Source organism: Coregonus lavaretus, assembly GCF_964263955.1.
Source record: "Coregonus lavaretus genome assembly, chromosome: 12".
NCBI lineage: Eukaryota > Metazoa > Chordata > Actinopteri > Salmoniformes > Salmonidae > Coregonus > Coregonus lavaretus.
Window position 1 is genome coordinate 53,941,189 of NC_139999.1, and position 15,054 is coordinate 53,956,242.

General features: G+C 41.3%; 1 protein-coding gene across 1 annotated transcript in view; it reads right to left on the bottom strand.

Moving 5' to 3' along the window:
• Positions 1–15,054, bottom strand: part of LOC311138369 (cadherin-22-like) — a 111,368-nt gene that overhangs the window by 17,626 nt on the left and 78,688 nt on the right. Inside the window, exon 8 of the mRNA XM_084173029.1 lies at positions 14,566–14,687. Coding sequence (XP_084029155.1) covers positions 14,566–14,687 — 122 coding nt within the window. The remainder of the gene's footprint in view (positions 1–14,565; positions 14,688–15,054) is intronic.

The window sequence follows — 15,054 nt, forward strand, 5'->3', positions numbered from 1 at the left end:
CCAGAAAAATAAATACAGTCATTTTTTAGAGGCCATAAAGTAAATGCTTGTACTGAAGGCAGATCAGACAGAATCATGGCCTAAGTGCAGATATCCAATGTTTAGCTGGTACTCCAGGTGTAAGAAACATTTAGGAAATTATGCTCACTTCTGAGAGGCTGTGCTCTATCCAACTTATCCGGCTGATAAATAGTGTTTTCGGGAACGGTAACAAAATTCAAGCTAATTTAACACGCAAACAACCGCTGCCTTCCCATACATCCAAGCTCTGCCTTTGACTGCCTAATTTGTTGAATAAATAACGGGTTTCTGGGAAACCTGTCCATCACTGCCACTAGGCATGAGCTTTATATGCAAGTAGATATCATGACCCAGTGGTAATACTGTAATACCCAGTGCAGAGAGGGTTCCTTAATGAGGATTAATATACTGTAAGGCCTTGTTTTAATGGTGTCTATTTTTTTCAGGAATCTATGAGCGGGACATACATTGCCCCTTTAAAAAACATCTCCAGGATTGATTTCTCACTTTAAAGTATGTTTATTGGGAGAACTACTTTTTAGCATTTGGTGTATAGCTAATTTTAGCCAGAAAATGAAAGTGTTCAAAGTTTATTTCCTTACTTAACAAATCTTCTTAGAAATACAGTGGGGGAAAAAAGTATTTAGTCAGCCACCAATTGTGCAAGTTCTCCCACTTAAAAAGATGAGAGAGGCCTGTAATTTTCATCATAGGTACACGTCAACTATGACAGACAAATTGAGAAAAAAAATGATTTTCTGAAAACGTAGACTTACAGAAAACGTTTGACCTGTGTCATTGCCAACAAAGGGTATATAACAAAGTATTGAGAAACGTTTGTTATTGACCAAATACTTATTTTCCACCATAATTTGCAAATAAATTCATTAAAAATCCTACAATGTGATTTTCTGGATTTTTTTCTCTCATTTTGTCTGTCATAGTTGACGTGTACCTATGATGAAAATTACAGGCCTCTCTCATCTTTTTAAGTGGGAGAACTTGCACAATTGGTGGCTGACTAAATACGTTTTTTTTCCCCACTGTAGCTATTTCTTCACAGCAATACAGTGTAAATGTACAGTATGTCATTCTGGTAATTCATGAATGGGTTGATGTATTGATTCATGCTCCCCAGCAGGACTAAGAGTGAAAGGAACATCTAAGAGACTTTTGCACGTATTGTTACATTTTTCAGAAGTGGAGTGCAACAAAATGGGGGGGGAAAACACAGAGAACAACCTCACTTCCCGGAAAAGAACATAGCGTCCGATTCAGACTTAGGAAATCGATTCCTTTTTCAGTAGCGGTGCGTGGGTAAAATCACTGGGGAAGCAAGTAAAAATAGCCATATTACACCCTATGTTGTGATATAACCCACATCTGTCTGGTGAAGTCCACAAAGCAAATATTGGTGACAGTTAGTTACATGACCTACGGCATGGTCAAGCAAGTTAATGTTTTTGACAACTACTGATTTAGAACCACAGAGTTAACGCAAGTCAACACAAAGACAACAGGAGCACTGCCTCTGCTATTCCAGCAACATTTCAACTTAAAAATTTAAACATCATAAAATCAGCTAGGCTATATATGCTTAGTTTAATAGTGAATACAAACGTAAAGATACCAAAAACGATTTAGTCCAATCAATGTTCCTAAATATCATGTGGCTGTCCATGGTACTGAGTTCTGTGTGTGTGTGTGTGTGTGTGTGTGTGTGTGTGTGTGTGTGTGTGTGTGTGTGTGTGTGTGTGTGTGTGTGCGTGCAAGTCATTATTATTTTTTGACTCACCCTACTTGTAGACTAGTTGAAAGCCAATGCCAGCCTCCTCTCTTTCATGTTGGCAAAATGGTCTATGGCTCTGTCATACAGTATGCTTTTAGTTTTTGTTGTCATAGGCTAGCAAGCATTTTAGCTAGGTAGCCTAACTTCCTTGCATAGGCATCAATGAACCAGCTAAGTTAGCTAGCTAGTTAACGTGAGCCTACTAGGCTACATGTAGACTACATATTGAACTTCAATCGTCTCAGGCCAGGGGCACAATATATGCATTTTTTGGTTAGATCAGAATCGCCATCATAATCATTGGCCTGTACAGAGAACTAAGTCAAAGTCCAAATATCCATCTCCATCCATGGCTTAGGAAAGGGCTGATTTAGCAATCTAGCTACTGCAGGACATCAACACAAGCAGACCAGAAACAGACATGTTTTTTTGACAATAACGTTTTGCTTTGGATGTGATTTGATTGGTGTGAAGCCAAATCCAAACTGGCCTCCCTTGGGGGGTGTTTTGCTGCGTCAGGACAACCCACAGTTGAGCTCAGCTCAATGCTGATTGGCTAATTATTTTATAGGCCAAATGCTTGCTGGCATCAATCAGAAAGTCAACGCCTTAACATACAGGTCACTGTCACCATGAAATAAGAATAGTCCTATCTGTTATTGAAACATTATGTAGGCTAATAGCAGGCTACCCCCAGATTCAAATTGTAATATCTTACTTTGGCGGTCAATAGAGTGAAATTTATGTTGACATTTAAACATTAGAACTTGGACAGTGCTTGACCGTAGGCTATTTTCATTTACATATTTGAAACTATGAGTGCACAAAGCCTCATATAGCCTATTTTTTACCTGTGGAGGTGGTGGGGCAGCTGGACTCCATTTCAGGGATTATATGTGCACAAGTAAAATGAAATTAACAGCTGCAGCTTGCCTATTTCAACACATCTAGAAAACAACACATCTGGCAACCGGTATTAGGCCGGATGAGCGCCGTGGGAAGTTGCCAGAGAAGTGTGGTAGAGGCAAAACACACATTTAGAGACCTCCAAACTGCCGCAAAGTCCAGATTGTCGAACCATAGGACCTCGGTCAGTGCGACCGGTGGAGGGCCAGGAACGGAGCTCCACCTCGCTCCTTGGGTGGAGCTGATCGGATCGACCCTATCCACCACCGACACCCACGGAGAGGGTGATGGTGTGGATACTGATCAAGGTAAATACATACAGTATTAATTAGCCTGCAATGATATGGATTGACAAAAGACGAATTGTAGACCAAACATTTTTTATTGGGAAATAATATGTAGTGGGAGACATCTGTCTCAAATAAAAGCAGTCTGTTTCAAATAATATAGCCTACATTTATTTTAGTTCACTCCCACAGTGCAGGCAGGGATGTCGGAGAGGGACCCCCTGTTGGATGCTGTAGCTGGGATTGCAGAAGCACAAGCCGGTAAGAACGGCAATTCCACGACGCTGTTGAAAGAAATGAAGAAATGTATAATTAGAGACTGTAGATGGCGGCCTATAGATAAAACGGACACTTTCCCTCCTACTTTCATCTCCTCAGACCAGGAGACACCAGCTGTTCCCCTGAGAGCGGGCGGTAGGCCTACTTTGGGTCATCTGGACCTGGGGGTGGGATTGGCACTGGCTCATGACTTTCCTCCAGTTGAGGGTTGAACGGAGGAAGAGAGACATGCGCCAGTGCCAATCCCACCCCCAGGTCCAGATGACCCAGAGTACCGTCCTCTATTGCGGTTGGAGGAGCAGGGGATGGAAGAGTTTAGTTTAGTTTCTGAGTATCCCCATTTGCTACTGCACATGTAGCAGCTACTCTTCCTGGGGTCCACATAAAACATACAAATACATAACAAAGTACAGAACAGTTATAGACAAGAACAACATAAGATATTACATTAAATAAAATAAGAGTTATATTTAGGAAAGACATGAAGTATATATATTCATGTATACAGTACATATTCATATTGTTATATACAGTACAGTACAGTGAAATTAGATCTGTAGAAAGAGGAGAGGCGCTGTGATACAATATGTTTTTTATCTGTTTTTTAAAGCTAAACTTGCTTTTTGCATGAGTAACCTTTGGTGGCAGAGCATTCCAGGATCACATGGCTCTATATATATATATAACTGAGCGACGTATTAAATCTGTTTTTGGTTTGGGTACTATGCAGAAACACATAGTGGTGTGTCTAGTGGGGGTATGTACGTCTGTTTGAAGTGTATGCTAGTAGATTATACAAGTGGTTAGGCATTTTCAACACGCAAATGTTTTTTTTAAAGAAGAGAAGTACTCAATTTCTCCTTAACCCTCAACCATGAAAGACTATCATGCATGTTGTTGATGTTAATTCTGTGTGTGTGCAGTTAAGGGCAAGGCGTGCTGCTTTGTTCTGAGCCAGCTGCCACTTTGCTAGGTCTTTCTTTGCTGCACCTGACCATATTACCGGACAGTAATCAAGATGGGACAAGATCAGAGCCTGAAAAAATGCAGAACATCTTTTCTTCACAGAACACCCGATCATCACAACAACTTGATCAATATAACTTGACCATGATAACTGAAAATCCAATGTTACTCCTAGGAGTTCAACTTCTTCAACTTGTTAGTGGTCACACCCTTTATGCACAACTCCAGTTGAGGTTCAGGTCTAAGAGAATGTTTTGAACCAAATACAATGCTTTTGGTTTTAGATGTATTTAAGATAATTGTATTGTTAATTACCCATTCTGACACTGACTGTAACTCCTTGCTAAGAGTCTCAGTGAGCTCATTGGCTGTAGGTGCTGATGTGTAGAGTGTGCAATCATCAGCATACATAGTAGTTTGAGCTTCTTGTAAGACAAGTGGCATATCCAGGCAACTGCCCTGAGGTATACCACACTGTACATTTCTGATGTTAGAGAAGCTTCCATTGAAGAATACTCTGTGAGTTCTATTGGATAAATAACTCTCCAACCATGTGATGGCAGGTGATTTAAAGCCATAACAAGTTCGTGTTTTCAATAACAAATTATGATCAATAACATCAAAGGCTGCACTGAAATCTAACAATACAGTTCCAACTATCATCTTATTATCTATTTATTTTAGCCAACCATCAGTCATCTGAGTCAGTGCAATACAAGTTGAGTACCCTTACCTATACGCATGCTGAAAGTCAGTAGTTTACTTGTTCTTTAAAAAATAGCATTTGTTCAAACACAATTCTCTCTATCAGTTTACTAAGAACAGGCAGCAAACTGATTGGTTGGCTGTTAGAGCCAGCAAATGTTGCTTTACTATTTTTAGGTAGTGGAATTACTTTAGCTTCCTTCAACACCTGTGGACACACATTCCTTTAGGCTTTGGTTAAGACATGGCAAATAGGGGTGACAATACAGAGGAGCGAGGGGAGAGGGCCCTCCAGGAGACGTTCCGCAACCCGGGTGACCATGTACCCTTACAGGAATTGACCCAACCCAGTATCACAGATTATTGTGAAATAGACAAAAATGGTTTATTGGAAGTAAATGTTTTTGTGTGCAGTACACTATTTTGTATTCAGTGCATAGATTTTGTGTTCAATCACAAATAAAGACAGTAGGTCACAAAGGTTGCGTGTTCATAACAGAAAACTTTAGCATTTTTGCTAATTAGCTACCTTGCAACGACTTATTACTTTTGAGCTACTTTGCAACTATTTAGCATGTTAGCTAACCCTTACCCTAACCTTAACAATTTAACCTAACTTCTAACCCTAATCTTAACCCTTTAACTACTTAGCTAGCATGTTACCTAACCCTAAACTTAACCCCTAAACCTAACCCTAACCTTAACCCCTTGCCTAGCTAACGTTAGCCACCTAGCTAGCCTAGCTAACGTTAGCCACAACAAATTGGAATTTGTACACATTAATGCGTTACGTCACAAATTTCCAATAAGTAATTTGTGTCTATTTCACGATAAGCTGTGATAGTCTGTTGATTGACCAGGAGCTGAAGGAGCTCAATGCTACCCTTAACCGCAGATTGGGGGAGATTATAGAGGCTCTCCAGGACCGTTGCCCTACATTAAAAAGGCGCTGCGCCCGAACCAGGGGAGCTTTTAATAATAAAGATTGAATTCAGCATATAGTTTGTTCTGAGTCTCTAATTTTACTAGTTTATTAATTTACCATTACGCATGTTATTTGGTGTAATATATGGAAAGTGTTTGGTTTGAGGGGATGCATGTATAGCTCACCTAAGCAAAATAGGACAGTAGTTGGCGTGCTCTCCTAGCACCGCCGTTTCCCTGGTGACCTGCAGGTAACTGGCCTTCCTCCTCATCCTGCTGCTGCTGTTGTGGGTGCTTGGATGTCTCGCCTCACTGCCATGTTGTGTAGCATGGCGTATGCCACGAACACTAGGCACACCTTGCCAGGTGTTAGCAGCATGGTACAGTCAGAAGTGTCAAGGTACCAGAACGTGCTCTTTAGGACCCCGAAGATACTCTCCACGATACCCCTGGTGAGACAGTGTGCCACGTTGTACCCCTCCTGGCTTGAAGGGTTGTGGAAGGGCTTCATGAGCCATGGCAGGAGTGGATAGCCTTTGTCGCCTGTTGAGATAAACAACTTTTAATGTAACTAATAGCACAATTACATGCATCTTACTACTTAAAAATGGGTTATATATAGGCTACTCACCGACTAGTAAGTCCCCATTCAGAGTGGCCATTCTCTCCGCCAACCCAGAGTGCCACAAAATGAAGGAGTCACAGGCTGACCCGGGAACTTTGGCACACACACTCTAAATCAACTGATCTGCGTTGCAGACCACTTGAACATTCACAGCGTGTTGCCTCTTTCGATTTCTGTACACGTGCTCGTTGACAGAGGGTGCCCTGGTGGCTATATGGGTGCAGTCGATGGTACCGAGCACATTGGGGCCTTGGCGTAGAACCTCTCCTTGATGCGTCAACGTTCTGCAGGGGTGTCGGGGAAACGAATGAAGCGGTTGGTGTGCCATAGCATTGCAGAAAGAAAGAGCGTCAGGCACATGGACACAGATTTGGGAGATGCCAACGACATCTCCGGACACTCTTTGAAATGACCCAGTGGCAAAAACAGAGTGGGCACAGGTGACTGAGGAGAATTGGGAGTGATGTTGGGTGGTTGATCTGACTCTCCAAATCGCCGGCCAGAAGATGGCACAGCTCCATAATCACTGCTCTGTCCAGCCGAAAATGTTGGAGCCACTCCGTGTCCGTCATTCCTATTACATTTAGACATTGCCTCGGAATGCGCAAAGGCCTGATCGCAGGCTGACGTCTCCGTTGTCTGTCCCTCAGGAACACCAGGGAACAAACATGGTTTATATACGTGTGGGTTTGAGTTTAAGGCGTGTTCAGACCAGATAAATGATGCATAAAAAGGCAGCAACTCAATGGTTTTCAATGTGTTCGGGAAGGGCCTCTTGTAATGTGCTCCTGCAATGCGCTGCTCCCATTGAGTTGATGCATTTTTTATGCATCAGTTTGTCTGGTTTGCAGGCGACCTTATCCTATGTCGGCTACTGAACAACATATTTTACCAAATTATAATAATCTGCGAACCCACACGTTAGGTATTAACAGAATGTAGGCTAGTCTATCAAATGTACACTACATTACCAAAAGTATGTGGACACCTGATTCCAAAATCATGGGCATTAATATGTGGAGTTGGTCCCCCCTTTGCTGCTGTAACAGCCTCCACTCTTCTGGGAAGGATTTCCACTACATGTTGGAACATTGCTCCGGGGACTTGCTTCCATTCAGGCACAAGAGCATTAGTGAGGTCAGGCACTGATGTTGGGCGATTATGCCTGGCTCGCAGTCAGCGTTCCAATTCATCCCAAAGGTGTTCAATGGGTTTGAGGTCAGGGCTCTGTGCAGGCCAGTCAAGTTCCTCCTCCACAAAACTTTACAGATGCACTATGCATTCGGGCAGGTAGCGTTGTCCTGGCATCCGCCAAACCCAGATTCATCACTCCAGAGAGCTTTACACCACTCCAGCCTAGGCTTGGCATTGCTCATGGTGATCTTAGGCTTGTGTGCGGCTGCTCGGCCATGGAAACCCATTTGATGAAGCTCCCGACGAACAGTTCTTGTGCTGACGTTGCTTCCAGAGGCAGTTTGGAACTCTGTAGTGAGTGTTGTAACCGAGGACAGACCATTTTTACGTGCTACGCGCTTCAGCACTCAGCGATCCCATTCTGTGAGCTTGTGTGGCCTACCACTTCGCGGCTGAGCCGTTGTTGCTCCTAGACATTTCCATTTCACAATAACAGCACTTACAGTTGACCGGGGCAGCTCTAGCAGGGCAGAAATTTGACGAACTGACTTGTTGTGCCACGTTAAAATTCACTGAGCTCTTCAGTAAGGCCATTCTACTGCCACAGTTTGTCTATGGAGATTGCATGGCTGTGTGCTCGATTTTATACAGCTTTTGGTAACAGGTGTGGCTGAAATAGCCGAATCCACTAATTTGAAGGGGTGTCCACATACTTTTGTATATATAGTGTATCTCTGCATCAAAGTTTTAGGCTGTGCAAAATGGGCACATTCAATGTTGGGGAAATTAAATGGTTCATGTACAATAATAAAAAATGAAATAAGTATTATTTGAAGTAAGCAGAAACAATCACACGCAAAAAGCTTTAATAGTATTTGTGTGGTGTGTAAAACCATAATCCAATCCAAAAATTAAGGGTGGCTGTACACAAATATAGGCAGGAAACTCAAGAAAATATTTATTTTCGCTTTATTGATATTATTTGGTTCGTTTTTTTTTGCTTTGCAATAGACAGGGTACTAGATAACACAGACATTTCGGTGCGTACCACCTTCTCCAGTGTGGAATAATAGTAAAACATGTACTTTATTGATATCCACCTGTGCTTTGACTTTTGCTGTGTTAAAACAACTATTCTATGACGATTATTCCCTATTGGATTTTGGCCTTTAGGTACCCTCTTTAATGCCAGCGGTCACCACAAAGCAGGTCTTAATAACTGGTATCTGGGCCCTTGAGCAATAAAATCGGCCATGGGTGTCCTTAAGCGATTAAGATGTTTCAGATGTATAGTCTATTCAACCCCAAGGTCTCAGCCTTGATTTATTACTTTGGCACCAGGCATGGAAGGGTGAAACAGCGTATTGAGGTCTGCCCTCCCCTCTGGAGGGGGAGAGATTTGCTGAGAACCTCTTAGAGGAACGTGGATGTCTTTCCATATGCATACAGTGCCTTCAGAAAGTATTCATAACCCTTTACTTATTCCACATTTTGTTGTGTTACAGCCTGAATTCAAAATGGATGAAATAGATTGTTTTTCTCATCTACAGTTGTGGTCAAAAGTTTTGAGAATGACACAAGTATTGGTCTTCACAAAGTTCGCTGCTTCAGTGTTATGAGATATTTTTGTCAGATGTTACTATGGTATACTGAAATATAATTACAAGAATGCCATAAGTGTCAAAGGCTTTTATTGAAAATTACATTAAGTTTATGCAAAGAGTCAATATTTGCAGTGCTGACCCTTCTTTTTCAAGACCATCCTGACTGATGGCAGCCCATTCTTGCATAATCAATGCTTGGAGTTTGTCAGAATTTGTGGGTTTTTGTTTGTCCACCCGCCTCTTGAGGATCGACCACAAGTTCTCAATGGGATTAAGGTCTGGGGAGTTTCCTGGCCATGGACCCAAAATGTCAAATGTTTTGTTCCCCGAGCCAATTAGTTATCACTTTTGCCTTATGGTAAGGTGCTCCATTATGCTGGAAAAGGCATTGGTCGTCACCAAAATGTTATTGGATGGTTGGGAGAAGTTGCTCTCGGAGGATGTGTTGGTACCATTCTTTATTCATGGCTGTGTTCTTAGGCAAAATTGTGAGTGAGCCCACTACCTTGGCTGAAAAGCAACCCCACACATGAATGGTCTCAGGATGCTTTACTGTTGGCATGACACAGGACTGATGGTAGCGCTCACCTTGTCCTCTCCGGACAAGGTGTTTTCCGGATGCCCCAAACAATCGGAAAGGGGATTCATTAGAGAAAATGACTTTACCCCTTTACCTTTTGCATAATATCAGTCTGTCCCTGATGTTTTTCCTGGAGAGAAGTGGCTTCTCTGCTGCCCTTCTTGACACTAGGCCATCCTCCAAAAGTCTTTGCCTCACTGTGCGTGCAGATGCACTCACACCTGCCTGCTGCCATTCCTGAGCAAGCTCTGCACTGGTGGTGCCCCGATCACGCAGCTGAATCAACTTTAGGAGAAGGTCCTGGCGCTTGCTGGACTTTCTTGGGCGCCCTGACGCCTTCTTCACAACAATTGAACCTCTCTCGATAAATGGTTGATTTAGGTGCAATCTTACTAGCAGCAATATCCTTGCCTGTGAAGCCCTTTTTGTGCAAAGCAATGATGACGGCACGTGTTTCCTTGCAGGTAACCATGGTTAACAGAGGAAGAACAATGATTTTAAGCACCACCCTCCTTTTAAAGCTTCCAGTCTGTTATTCTAACTCAATCAGCATGACAGAGTGATCTCCAGCCTTGTCCTCGTCAACACTCTCACCTGTGTTAACGAGAGAATCACTGACATGATGGCAGCTGGTCCTTTTGTGGCAGGGCTGAAATGCAGTGGAAATGTTTTTTGGGGATTAAGTTCATTTTCATGGCAAAGAGGGACTTTGCAATTCATTGCAATTCATCGGATCACTCTTCATGACATTCTGGAGTATATGTAAATTGCCATCATCAAAACTGAGGCAGCAGACTTTGTGAAAATTATTATTTGTGTCATTTTCAAAACTTTTGACCACGACTGTACACACAATACCCCATAATTACAGTGAAAACATGTTTTTAGACATTTTTGCTAATTTATTGAAAATGAAATTCAGAAATATCTAATTTACATAAGTATTCACACCCCTGAGGCAATTCATGTTAGAATAACCTTTGGCAGCGATTACAGCTGTGTCTTTCTGGGTATATCTTTAAATGCTTTGTACACCTGGATTGTACAATATTTGCACATTATTCTGTATATAATTCTTCAAGCTCTGTCAAGTTGGTTGTTGATCAATGCTAGACAGCCATTTTCAAGTCTTGCCATAGATTTTCAAGCCGATTTAAGTCAAGACTGTAACTAAGTCACTCAGGAACATTCAATGTCGTCTTGGTAAGCAACTCCAGTGTATATCTGGCCTTGTGTTTTAGGTTATTGTCCTGCTGAAAGGTGAATTTGCCTCCCAGTGTCTGTTAGAAAGCAGACTGAACCAGGTTTTCCTCTAGGATTTTGCCAGTGCTTAGCTCTATTCCGTTTGTTTCTAAAAAAGAAAAACTCCCTAGTCCTTGCGGATGACAAGCATACCCATAACATGATGCAGCCACAACCATGCTTGAAAATTATCAAAACTGGATTTGCCCCAAACACAACGCTTTGTATTCAGGACATAAAGTTAATTTCTTTGCCACATTTATTGCAGTTTTACTTTAGTGCCTTATTGCAAACAGGATGCATGTTTTGGAATATTTGTATTCTGTACAGCCTTCCTTCTTTTCACTCTGTCATTTAGGTTTGTATTGTTAAGTAACTAAAATGTTGTTGACCAGTTTTCTCTTATCACGGGCCATTAAACTCTATAACTATTTTAAAGTCCCTGAGTGGTTTCCTTCCTCTCCGGCAACTGAGTTATCTTTGTAGTGACTGGGTGTATTGATACACCATCCAAAGTGTAATTAATAACTTCACCATGCTCAAAGGGATATTCAATGTCTGGTTTTTTTATTTGTACCCATCTACCAATAGGTGCCCTTCTTTGCGAGGCGTTGGAAAACCTCCCTGGTCTTTGTGGTTGAATCTGTGTTTGAAATTCACTGCTCGACTGAGGGACCTTACAGATCATTGTATGTGTGGGGTGCAGAGATGAGGTAGTCATTCAAAAATCATGTTACACACTATTATTGCACACAAATTGGGTCCATGCAATTTATTTTGGTGACCTGAATTTATTTAGGCTTGCCATAACAAAGGAGTTGAATACTTATTGACTCAAGACATTTCAGCTTTTCATTTTTAAATAATTTGTAAAAATGTATAAAAACATTATTCCAGTTTGACATTATGGGGTATTGTGTGTAGGCCAGTGACACAAAATCTCAATATAATCAGATTGTAACACAACAAAATGTGGAAAAAGGCAAGGGGTGTGAACACTTTCTGAAGGCACTGTATGTCTGTCTAGTAAACCTTTAAATGTAGAAGTTGTTCGCCTCATATTTTGCATCTAGTATTTCTCCACACCTTGACCGGTTTTCAATTCCTAACAGCTGTTACACACGTTTGCCACAGTGGCACATTCCTTATTCTACCTTTTCACGAGCACTAGGGTGGTGGAATTATGAGGGAAGTAAGTCAAGGTCAGAATACAGCGTATCTGTAGACACACCTCCTCCACACTTTCATTTATTTGATCTCCACCCCAAAGGAATTGCGGGTGAATAGCGTGCTATTCCCATGCTTATGTTCAAGGTCAGAATACGCATAGAGAGAAAAGTGCATAAAAAGGGAATTAAGTTCCATTTACGCACGCATAACTCGGGTCACGAGAGAACTTCTGGAACATTACAGAGCAGGAAGAAAATGAATGAAATGTCCCAGGCAGCTAGGAGAAAGAGAAAGCTAGACCAAGGGAGAACAGTTTGGAGTGTCCTGGTTTACAGTGCTGTATGCATTGTGCCTTCAACCAAAACAGAAGCCCATTCCATTTTACTTCTATCGCTTACTTGTCAACAAACTGACAATTTTTCCTGACCCATCAATGGAAAAAGGGAATATATGGTCCTATCTACATTATTTGAAAAATATTTCCAAATGAAGCTGAACGTCTTTGAGCTGCATGTCTGAAATCTAAATGGACCTGTGAAAGAACACTGTGGGGAAAAATCTCAACAATAAGACTAATGCTCTCCCTATGATTATGTGTTGAAGGTTAATGTTGGCTTGCAGATGGAGGAGGGAGCGAGGAAGGAGCGAGGTGGCGAGAGATCAGACCAGACAATGTTATTGGGAGAGGTGGCAAACACAGAGGGCGATGAGCAGTTAAGAGTCTGCGGATCAAGAGGAGCCTCATTACACATGTAAATGTAGCCTCCAGCTTGGAGGCCCTGCTTAAAATCTATGAGTGCATCCCAGATGGCACCCTACTCCGTATATAGTGCACTACCTTTGACTAGGGCCTATAGGGCTCTGGTCAAAACTAGTGCACTATAATATATGGGGAGTAGGCTGCCATTTGGGACGCATCCCCAGTCTTTTAATTATTCCTTTGCTCCGCTCAGCGTAATTGGCTCCAACTGAGCCCGTGGCCTGTTGACAGTGAATGGAAATAAAATACCTTAATGACCCCGTCCATTTTTAATGGTAGTTGAGAATCAGGGCTATTCTGTCTATTCTCCTCCTTCTACACTATGCATACAGCCACACATTTTTCTATTCTTATGCCACCAACTGTTCGAAGTTCATGACCTTTGGATTATGAATTCATTTCTGTCCACCTTCAATGATATTGTGTAATCTCTCCACTAAATCGGCTGTTGAATATTATGTAGTAAATATCAAAACAGCTGGCTAAAAAAATAGATAAATACAACAGATGAAGGATACAAAATCGCATGCAAATGCATGATGTCAACAAATTAAAATAACATACTCCTCTACATTCCATACTCCAAAGGGGCTAACTCAATTTGTATTTTTTGACACTATATTGAAGACTGATACTTGTATATTTATGCTGGGGCCACCAAATGGAAAATGTATACACTCACTGTAAGTCACTTTGGATAAAAGTGTCTGCTAAATGGCTAATTATTGATCTAAATTGACAGATTCACCCAACTGATTCAATCCCAGCTTTACATCTTCAGTCAAGAAAGCACAAATGCAAAGGGCACACAAATACATCTTCCTTTTATAACCAATAACTCAAGTATTGGCTTGAGCCTAGTTTGGTAAGCTGCTTGTGTGCCAAAAACAGAGTTTATAAATTGCCTTTGGAACAAAGTGTCAAATAGATCATGCTGTCCAATTGAAAAAGGTCCAAACGAGAAACTAGGCAATAATGAAACAATTCTGACAAAGAGGGAAAATGATTGGCTGTGCTCTACAACCAACACAAACTGATTTCCCAACATTGCCTCCGACCACTGAGGTGGCAAGCATCCAACGGTCTACTAGTATATAGCAAACAATTTACGTTTTGGACCCAGCTTTGGAAACAACATTTCCGATTTGATGCATCAGAGATAGTTTAAATGAAGTAGAGGAGTTGGATTGTTGGTGCTGGATAGTTCTTAAAACAAAACTAGATATAGCACAATGCAACCATGGGCAGTTCCACAACTGTGATATTGAAAATCCTTGGGTTTGTTGGTAAATCATCACATTACGTTATATTTCTGCATGTACACCTTACAAATACAAAATATATCCAAAATATTGTCAATTAAGTCAGTTTAACAATGGGATTTGTTATCTTAGCCCCTTTTTGCTGTTGAACTCAGTTGTGGTTGAGTCATGGTAATATTTTTGATAATCTACTGGAAATTATTATTATGATGGATTTATGAAATACCAGCAACTTCATTCACACACACCATTCACACAACCAGCACATTAATTACATGATATTAATGCATTACTTTAGAATTTGCCCTTACCTGACCCGGCTTGGCATCCTCACAGATAGATGCCTCGTAGGGCGTGGCCAGTTCAGGAGGGTTATCATTCACATCCAGGATACGAATGCTCACTGACGAATGGGATATCTGGGATACGTTATCTACAAAGAGAACAGAGATTCATTTACAGTGTTTGTTTTGAATAGTTTATAAAATGGTTATGTACTATATACTATAACTGTAATATTGTAGTGACAGAAGTACTGTGTTGAACTGGACATTGGTACAGTTAGAAATTATGGACCGTCAATGTCTAAAATTGAAAGAAATATGACCAACCAAAACCAAAACTGTACATCATTCTATATAGCTTTCAGAGGTGAAATACAGTACAAAGATGACTGAATTCTGAGAAAACAGGAGGTCATAATATTGTGCAGTGCATATTCTTAGCACCATATGGTTGACTGTTGTGTTCAACGGGAGACCGCATGAAAGACAACATTTTCCCAATGAAGCCATCAGTCA